The following is a 10,000-nucleotide window of genomic DNA, read 5'->3' as shown; positions in this document are numbered from 1 at the left end:
GATGTTCAGGTGAAGGCGAGGTTGAAAAGGACCACTAGCCCTGGTTAACCTTATACCCACAGTGCCATAACACTGTTTCAATTCACTAGCACATCTCAGAGAGACTCCACAACTATCAGGGTAGACCTCGTCAGGCGCGTCACTGTGAGGCCCATACTTAATTACAGTCCTTCTCTCTCAGGTGAACCATTGCCTGTCTCAACTGATAGCATCTTCTGTGCCAACAGCAAATAATTGAATGCAGCCAGTTTAACAGTAGCTGTGGGAAATCCACTGTCCCCAGTAGTGTCTCCGCCGACTGAAGATGAGCACCACAGTGTAATAGAGGAGGCCTAACTGAAATGTAGTCAGAAGGGCTTCTTCTTTTGGCGTGGGGTTGTTTGTCTGGTCTGAGTCTCCTCTGCTGATTATTATTATAATAGATGGGACACAATAATAAAGCTCCTTTTAAAGGGTTTCATAATTTGAGCAGAGTGAGTTTGATTTGGGTTGCTTCTTTGTACTGCTAAAGGATATCTTGAGGAGTATCTTGATCTACATTGCAATTATCTCAAATCTTTACTTCTTGAAGGTTGAGATCATACAGTTTCAAAAAAAACCTCAGATGTTCAGTTACCAAAGGGTTTCTGCAGTGGAGTTAAACGCATGCATCTGTGTTGCGTCCTAGGCTTCACAGTGGAGTTAAACGCGTGCATCTCTGTTGCGTCCTAGGCTTCACAGTGGAGTTAAACGCGTGTATCTCTGTTGCATCCTATCGTAACTGGGTTAAATACCGGCATGCGTGTGTTATCGGCTATACACACATATATTGTCATGTTAATCTATTATTAAGCTTAGCATATCGATTGTTTAACAGACTGGCCGATTTTTAACAAACTAGCCTGACTATAACTGACTTAGCTATGCTAGGCTTCACAGTGGCGTTAAACGCATGCATCTCTCTTGCTTCCTAGGCTTCACAGTGGCGTTAAACGCATGCATCTCTGTTGCGTCCTAGGCTTCACAGTGGCGTTAAACGCATGCATCTCTGTTGCGTCCTAGGCTTCACAGTGGAGTTAATCGCGTGTATCCTATCGTAACGGGGTTAAATACCGGCATGCGTGTGTTATCGGCTACGTTCGCGTTGTCATGTTAATCTATTTTTAAGCTTAGCATATCGATTGTTTAACAGACTGGCCGATTTTTAACAAATTGACCGATAACTGACGTAGCTATGCTAGGCTTCACAGTGGTGTAAATGCATGCATCTCTGTTGCTTCCTAGGCTTCACAGTGGCGTTAAACGCATGCATCTCTGTTGCGTCCTAGGCTTCACAGTGGAGTTAATCGCGTGGTGTTAAGACCCAACTCTTCAGAGAGCACTTCCCGTCCTAGCTGGCACTTCGACTAGTAACTTGCAATTACAGCAGTTACATTTCTGCACTTCTTTCTTTCTTTTTTTATTTCATTTTGTTATATTTCTTATGTAAAGTAGTATTTATTTATTGTTGCAAATAATTGAATGCAGCCAGTTTAACAGTAGCTGTGGGAAATCCACTGTCCCCAGTAGTGTCTCCGCCGACTGAAGATGAGCACCACAGTGTAATAGAGGAGGCCTAACTGAAATGTAGTCAGAAGGGCTTCTTCTTTTGGCGTGGGGTTGTTTGTCTGGTTTGAGTCTCCTCTGCTGATTATTATTGTAATAGATGGGACACAATAATAAAGCTCCTTTTAAAGGGTTTCATAATTTGAGCAGAGTGAGTTTGATTTGGGTTGCTTCTTTGTACTGCTAAAGGATATCTTGAGGAGTATCTTGATCTACATTGCAATTATCTCAAATCTTTACTTCTTGAAGGTTGAGATCATACAGTTTCAAAAAAACCTTAGATGTTCAGTAACCAAAGGGTTTCTGCAGTGGAGTTAAACGCATGCATCTGTGTTGCGTCCTAGGCTTCACAGTGGAGTTAAACGCGTGTATCTCTGTTGCATCCTATCGTAACGGGGTTAAATACCGGCATGCGTGTGTTATCGGCTACGTTCGCGTTGTCATGTTAATCTATTATTAAGCTTAGCATATCGATTGTTTAACAGACTGGCCGATTTTTAACAAATTGACCGATAACTGACGTAGCTATGCTAGGCTTCACAGTGGTGTAAATGCATGCATCTCTGTTGCGTCCTAGGCTTCACAGTGGAGTTAATCGCGTGTATCCTATCGCAATGGGGTTAAATACCGGCATGCGTGAATCTATTATTAAGCTTAGCATATCAATTGTTCCCGCCTTGATTACTGCAACGCCCTCCTAACGGGCTTAGCATATCAATTGCATATTGCATTTGCACAGTTGCATTAAACGCATGCATCTCTGTTTCGTCCTAGGCTTCACAGTGGCGTTAAACGCATGCATCTCTGTTGCATCCTAGGCTTCACAGTGGCGTTAAACGCATGCATCTCTGTTGCGTCCTAGGCTTCACAGTGGAGTTAATCGCGTGTATCCTATCGTAACGGGGTTAAATACCGGCATGCGTGTGTTATCGGCTACGTTCGCGTTGTCATGTTAATCTATTTTTAAGCTTAGCATATCGATTGTTTAACAGACTGGCCGATTTTTAACAAATTGACCGATAACTGACGTAGCTATGCTAGGCTTCACAGTGGTGTAAATGCATGCATCTCTGTTGCTTCCTAGGCTTCACAGTGGCGTTAAACGCATGCATCTCTGTTGCGTCCTAGGCTTCACAGTGGAGTTAATCGCGTGGTGTTAAGACCCAACTCTTCAGAGAGCACTTCCCGTCCTAGCTGGCACTTCGACTAGTAACTTGCAATTACAGCAGTTACATTTCTGCACTTCTTTCTTTCTTTTTTTTATTTCATTTTGTTATATTTCTTATGTAAAGTAGTATTTATTTATTGTTGCAAATAATTGAATGCAGCCAGTTTAACAGTAGCTGTGGGAAATCCACTGTCCCCAGTAGTGTCTCCGCCGACTGAAGATGAGCACCACAGTGTAATAGAGGAGGCCTAACTGAAATGTAGTCAGAAGGGCTTCTTCTTTTGGCGTGGGGTTGTTTGTCTGGTCTGAGTCTCCTCTGCTGATTATTATTATAATAGATGGGACACAATAATAAAGCTCCTTTTAAAGGGTTTCACAATTTGAGCAGAGTGAGTTTGATTTGGGTTGCTTCTTTGTACTGCTAAAGGATATCTTGAGGAGTATCTTGATCTACATTGCAATTATCTCAAATCTTTACTTCTTGAAGGTTGAGATCATACAGTTTCAAAAAAACCTCAGATGTTCAGTTACCAAAGGGTTTCTGCAGTGGCGTTAAACGCATGCATCTCTGTTGCTTCCTAGGCTTCACAGTGGCGTTAAACGCATGCATCTCTGTTGCGTCCTAGGCTTCACAGTGGCGTTAAACGCATGCATCTCTGTTTCGTCCTAGGCTTCACAGTGGCGTTAAACGCATGCATCTCTGTTGCGTCCTAGGCTTCACAGTGGAGTTTATCGCGTGTATCCTATCGTAACGGGGTTAAATACCGGCATGCGTGTGTTATCGGCTATACACACATATATTGTCATGTTAATCTATTATTAAGCTTAGCATATCGATTGTTTAACAGACTGGCCGATTTTTAACAAATTGACCGATAACTGACGTAGCTATGCTAGGCTTCACAGTGGCGTTAAACGCATGCATCTCTGTTGCGTCCTAGGCTTCACAGTGGGCAGTGTGCTGAGGAACCAATCGGTGTTCCACCAGTTCCTGGTGCGGAACTTCTCTCTAACCAATGAAACAGCTAACCTGCTGCTCTCCTCTCCTGTCAATCTCAAAGAGGTCAGTCTCAGTCTGTTTTACAGGACATAAAGCCTTTCATGTCAATCTCAAAGAAGTCAGTCTCAGCCTGTCACGTAGACTCTCTTTCGGTGTCAGTTTCTTTAAGTAAGAAGTGTCAAACCGATAACTTTTTTGTTGTATGTTTTTTAGTCTTTTGCTTTTTTAACCTCATAGTTAATTAGGTCATTATTACAATATTGTTATCCATTGTTATTGGTACCATACAGATCTCAATACTGATCAGTATTGCTATTAGTGGATGTAAAACCTTATTGCTTAATGATAATGAACAATAAATTAGGGATGTATTTGTTTTGTTCTCTTGCTCCCTTTCTCTCTTTCTCTCTGTTGTGCTCCCCCTTTCTCTCTCTCTCTCTCTGTGATGCTTCCCCTTTCTCTCTCTCTCTCTGTGATGCTCCCCCTTTCTCTCTCTCTCTGTGATGCTCCCCTTTCTCTCTCTCTCTCTCTCTCTGTTGTGCTCCCCCTTTCTCTCTCTCTCTCTCTGTGATGCTCCCCCTTTCTCTCTCTCTCTCTGTGATGCTCCCCCTTTCTCTCTCTCTCTGTGATGCTCCCCCTTTCTCTCTCTCTCTCTCTCTCTCTCTGTTGTGCTCCCCCTTTCTCTCTCTCTCTCTGTGATGCTTCCCCTTTCTCTCTCTCTCTCTGTGATGCTTCCCCTTTCTCTCTCTCTCTGTGATGCTCCCCCTTTCTCTCTCTCTCTCTGTTGTGCTCCCCCTTTCTCTCTCTCTCTGTGATGCTCCCCCTTTCTCTCTTTCTCCCTTTCTCTCTTTCTCCCTTTCTCTCTGTGTGGCGTCTGTTGTTCCTTGACATTTCCTCCATTTCTCTCCAGGTGTACAACCTCATCTTCGGCTCCTATGCCAAGATGGGCAGTGGAGATGGAGGACTGGCCGAGGGGCTGAGTGGGGCGCACGGCCCTGGAGAGAAGGTCCTGCAGCTGGAGGTGAGCGCTCCGCAGCCACGGGAGACTGATTGCAGTAGTAGACTGGAGATAGTGCCAAGTTCATTTGAGCAAGCCGTTCTTTTTTTAAAAATAGAAAGTCACTCCCTATCTCTTTCATTCTCATTCAAATGAAATGCAAAATGAACAACCCTAAGACATAACCGTTATAAAATACCACCAGACTGTATGCCCTCATAGTCCAGTTCTTAAAGAACAAAATAATATCATAATAATAATCATCAATAATATAATAATAAATAATATAACAATAATCATCCTTGACATGTAGTTGTAAATTAATGGTTTGTGGAAGCTGAAGAAACACTACCTCTGCCCTCTGCCCTCTCCCCTCTGCCCTCTCCCCTTTCCCCTCTCCCCTCTCCCCTCTCCCCTCTCCCCTCTGCCCTCTCCCCTCTGACCTCTGCCCTCTGCCCTCTCCCCTCTGCCCTCTGCCCTCTCCCCTCGGCGTCTGTCCCCTCTCCCCTCTCCCCTCTCCCCTCTCCCCTCTGCCCTCTGCCCTCTCCCCTCGGCGTCTGTCCCCTCTCCCCTCTGCCCTCTCCCCTCTGCCCTCTGCATCTGTCCCCTCTCTCCACAGAAGCAGTTGCTGGGTGGGTGGCGCGGCCTGGAGGGGGGCCTGATCCACAAGGCCCTGCAGGACCCCAGCACAGCAGCGCATCGGCAGGCCCTCCTCCGGCTCCTGTCCCAGGCTCTGGGCCTCGCTGGCGGAGGCGTGGGACAGAAGTTTGACCCTCAGGGACTCAAGGAGATGGAGGTACGTCCTTCGAAACTGTTTTTCACTATTCAAAATGTAATTGTGTTTTCTCATCATATTCGTATTTGTGTTTCTTATTATTTGTTTGCTTGGACTAGAAGTCATGAAGGTTATTTTTCAGGGTGTGATGGAAGAAGGAGATGTTTCCTCTCTGATGTATTATCTTAGTGTTTATTTTTAAATCTGCTCATTTCTGTTTGTGTTTATCGCTCTGCCAGCTGTATCCCTGGAGGATTGACTGTGATTATTCCTGTGCTCCAGGGGATCCTGCCGACTGTATCCCTGGAGGATTGACTGTGATTATTCCTGTGCTCCAGGGGATCCTGCCGACTGTATCCCTGGAGGATTGACTGTGATTATTCCTGTGCTCCAGGGGATCCTGCCGACTGTATCCCTGGAGGATTGACTGTGATTATTCCTGTGCTCCAGGGGATCCTGCTGACTGGTGCAGTGCTCGAGGTGCTCACTTGCGGAGAGGGCGGGCACAGCGAGCTGGCCAAAATCCTATTGGTTCCCGAGAAGCAACAGTCGCTGCTCCAGGCCTATGGGACGGCGGTGTGCGGTGGAGGGGCCGTCCAACGAGCTGAGAGATTCGGCGAGATGAGCCAGGAGCTAAAAGAACAGATCGACACGCAGAGCATCATTGACAAGGTACTGAAACAAGACGAGTCCACTAAGAGATGAAACTAAAGGGAGCCATTTCCTTTTTCACTTTTCTTTTCACACATCCCCAGAAGAGAGCCATCTCGTTTTGTCATCGGTGACTCAGCCGTCGCCTCATAATCTCCCATCCTCCGTCTCATTTAACATTTCTGCTCCACTTTCCTCCTGATCATTCCCAATACACTTTTCATTTCTCCTCCACTTTCCTCCTGATCATTCCCAATACACTTCTCATTTCTCCTCCACTTTCCTCCTGATCATTCCCAATACACTTCTCATTTCTGCTCCACTTTCCTCCTGATCATTCCCAATACACTTCTCATTTCTGCTCCACTTTCCTCCTGATCATTCCCAATACACTTTTCATTTCTGCTCCACTTTCCTCCTGATCATTCCCAATACACTTCTCATTTCTCCTCCACTTTCCTCCTGATCATTCCCAATACACTTCTCATTTCTCCTCCACTTTCCTCCTGATCATTCCCAATACACTTTTCATTTCTGCTCCACTTTCCTCCTGATCATTCCCAATACACTTCTCATTTCTCCTCCACTTTCCTCCTGATCATTCCCAATACACTTCTCATTTCTCCTCCACTTTCCTCCTGATCATTCCCAATACACTTCTCATTTCTCCTCCACTTTCCTCCTGATCATTCCCAATACACTTCTCATTTCTCCTCCACTATCCTCCTGATCATTCCCAATACACTTCTCATTTCTCCTCCACTCTCCTCCTGATCATTCCCAATACACTTCTCATTTCTCCTCCACTTTCCTCCTGATCATTCCCAATACACTTCTCATTTCTGCTCCACTTTCCTCCTGATCATTCCCAATACACTTCTCATTTCTCCTCCACTTTCCTCCTGATCATTCCCAATACACTTTTCATTTCTCCTCCACTTTCCTCCTGATCATTCCCAATACACTTTTCACTCTTTTCCCCCCATCTCTTCCCATCACTACACACTTTTTTCATTACTCCACCATTCCCTCCCTCCTCTCTCTCTCTCCCTCCCTGCCCTCTCTCTCTCTCCCTCCCTCCCTCCTCCCCAATCTCTCTCTCTCTCTCTCTCTCTCTCCCTCTCTCTGTCTCTGTCTCTGTCTCTCTCTTTTCTTGTCTCTCTCGCTCTCTCTCTTTCTCTCTCTTCCTCTCAAAGGAAATTCAAATTATAATGTGCTTTATTGGCATGATGGTAAATGATTCAGATGATTATATTGTCAAAGCAATAACAGTGAAACATTTCTCACATCCCTTTCTCTCTCTCTCTCTCTCTCTCCCCCTCTCTCTCCCTCCCTCCTCAGCTACGTCTGGAGCAAGCGAACGTCTCCGGCCTGCTCTCCCAGTCCCACCTGGGGGCTCTGCTGAAGGACCTGGCCGATGTGGAGCGCCTCTTGAGGGACGTGGACCTGCTCTCGGGCCTGGCCCGTCTGCTGCCCAAAGGGGCGTGCGCTGGGCATCAGGCTCCCCCGACTGCCAACGCCTCCAGAGCCGCCTGGAGCTCCAACAGCAGCAGCACCGCCGCCACCACCACCACTACCTGGGGCCCGAACACCACCGACGCTCCAACGGCTGGAGGAATGGAGGGAGGAGGAGGAGGAGGAGGAGGAGGAGGAGGAGGAGAGGGAGCCTCTGGGAGACAGGCGGAGGGGGAGAACCCCCGCACACAGTTTTCTGCGTTCGTCCAGCTGTGGGCCGGGCTGCAGCCGATCCTGTGTGGGAACAACAGGTGTGTGTTCATGGATGGGTGGGTGGGTGGTGGTGTTGGGTGTGTGTGTGTGTGTGTGTGTGTGTGTGTGTGTGTGTGTGTGTGTGACTGTGTGTGTGTGTGTGTGTGTGTGTGTGGGAGAGAAAGAGAGAGAGAGGACTAATCGACCATAAGAACAATCCTTTACAAGCAGGGTCTGTGTGACCCAAACCTGTTCCTTCATAATCTTCAGGGATTTGAAGGTGCCTTGATTTAAGGGCTGATTGTTTTGTGAGAATATTAAAAGAACATTCCAAATCCAGGTGTTTTAAATCTAACCTCTTAGTGGTATGAAAAAGTGTCAAATCATGAACAAACATCGTAAATCCATCATGAACTGGATGCCGTGTACAAGGCTGTTCATGAATTCTTAATCATCAAACCAGTTTTTAATTGAAACAGTAAAACTGCTTAATCGGTTCTTTCAGAAATTACACTGCTTTTCCTGAGGGAAGAATTTGTGGTAGTACGTTACAAACAAAATGGATGCTGTCAAGATTTCCATCTCCGCTAAATGCAGACTCACTGAACAAAACCGGAATGGCTGGTTTTACTGTTATGTTGCAAGCATAGTCTCAATTAACACTGAGACCATTTCTTCAGTACTGCCAAATGTACTTTAATTCCTTGGATATTTGGTTATATGAATGACAGTTAACCTCTTGCACAGAAAACACCAGGGTAGGATTCTTGTTTAATTCCCTATAATCTCACTGGGATGACTCAAGGGGCATTCAGATGACCTTTTGACCTTCTCCTGCTCGTGTGTCCTCTACACTTTCAAGTCTCCCGTCCAAGGACTCTCGCCTAACCAGGGATGATGGCAGCAGCCGGGATAAGAAAGATTAAGAATTTTAGTCCAAAATAATACCACTGTGTGTGTAAATCAAACTATCCAATATGTTTGTGAGTTTACTGATTATGTGTTGTTTTTCTGTCCAAGTGATATATTTGAAATATTTGCAACCTATTGTTATGAAGTATTAAGTGTTGGTTAGTGTAACTGACCCAGGTGGGTGACATTAGAATGCATAGCAACATTCTGGGGAAGTGACATCAGGGATATTAAGATATTAAAATGATCCCTGATATTCCAGTGCCCCCTTATAAATGAATAAATACATAAGTTTAGCGTTTAAACAGAATTGGATGGAAGGGGTCATGCAATGGCAAGGTGGTGAATATAAAACTTATAAAACTAGTTAATAAAGCCTTTTTTTTTTGTCAGGGGGAAAAGCACACTGAGATTATATTCCAGAATCCTCCGATGTCCTCTGGTGAATATCTCTCTCTTCTATTTCCCTTTTGCCCTCAGAATAATTGAGCCCGAGGCGCTTAAGCAGGGCAACATGAGCTCCCTGGGCTTCACCAGCAAAGAGCAACGCAATCTCGGCCTACTGGTGCATCTCATGACTACAAATCCCAAGATCCTCTACTCTCCTATCGGTTCCCAAGTGGACAAGGTCATTCAGAAGGCAAGTCCATGGGCCAGCATAGTCGTGATGTAATAATGAGCATCAATCTCCATCATAGTGATTTGCAGGTGCTAAATGATCTATACATCCAACACCACATAAAGCCTCTTGCTCATAATTTGCTGGCTGCTTCTAGCACAAGCAAGAGGCTGAGAATAGATTTCGCCAGAGAGAGAGAGAAGAATATACAGATTGAAGGATCAGATCTTTTTATGTGTAATAACATCATCTTCCGGTGTCTTCCAGGCCAATGAGACGTTTGCGTTCGTGGGGAACGTGACCCACTACGCTCGCGTGTGGCTGAACATCTCCGCCGAGCTCAGGACCTTTCTGGAGGAAGGCAAACTGCACACCCACCTGTCCTGGCTGCAACAGGTACACCAGCAGTAGACCTCAGGTCTCAGGCTTGCCTATGTCTCACACCAGAAGAAGCACATCACACGTGGCAAAGCAAATTAACACAGACCAGCCTAGGCATCATAATCATATAATGAAGATGTATGTAAAACACTAGCGTGTCCCTTGTTTGAGACGGAAACATGGAATGTTCTACTGAGCTTCTTGTT

General features: G+C 45.6%; 1 protein-coding gene across 1 annotated transcript in view; it reads left to right on the top strand.

The window, feature by feature from the left end:
- The window catches only part of LOC105891665 (ATP-binding cassette, sub-family A (ABC1), member 2), an 88,615-nt gene that overhangs the window by 44,497 nt on the left and 34,118 nt on the right, over positions 1 to 10,000 (top strand). The window contains 7 exon segments of the mRNA XM_031570970.2: positions 3,694 to 3,815; positions 4,663 to 4,773; positions 5,369 to 5,545; positions 5,975 to 6,196; positions 7,517 to 7,941; positions 9,275 to 9,434; positions 9,681 to 9,809. Of these exon segments, the coding sequence (XP_031426830.1) occupies positions 3,694 to 3,815; positions 4,663 to 4,773; positions 5,369 to 5,545; positions 5,975 to 6,196; positions 7,517 to 7,941; positions 9,275 to 9,434; positions 9,681 to 9,809 (1,346 nt within the window).

Source organism: Clupea harengus, chromosome 7 (genome assembly GCF_900700415.2).
Source record: "Clupea harengus chromosome 7, Ch_v2.0.2, whole genome shotgun sequence".
NCBI lineage: Eukaryota > Metazoa > Chordata > Actinopteri > Clupeiformes > Clupeidae > Clupea > Clupea harengus.
This window is presented reverse-complemented; position numbering and strand designations above follow the sequence as displayed.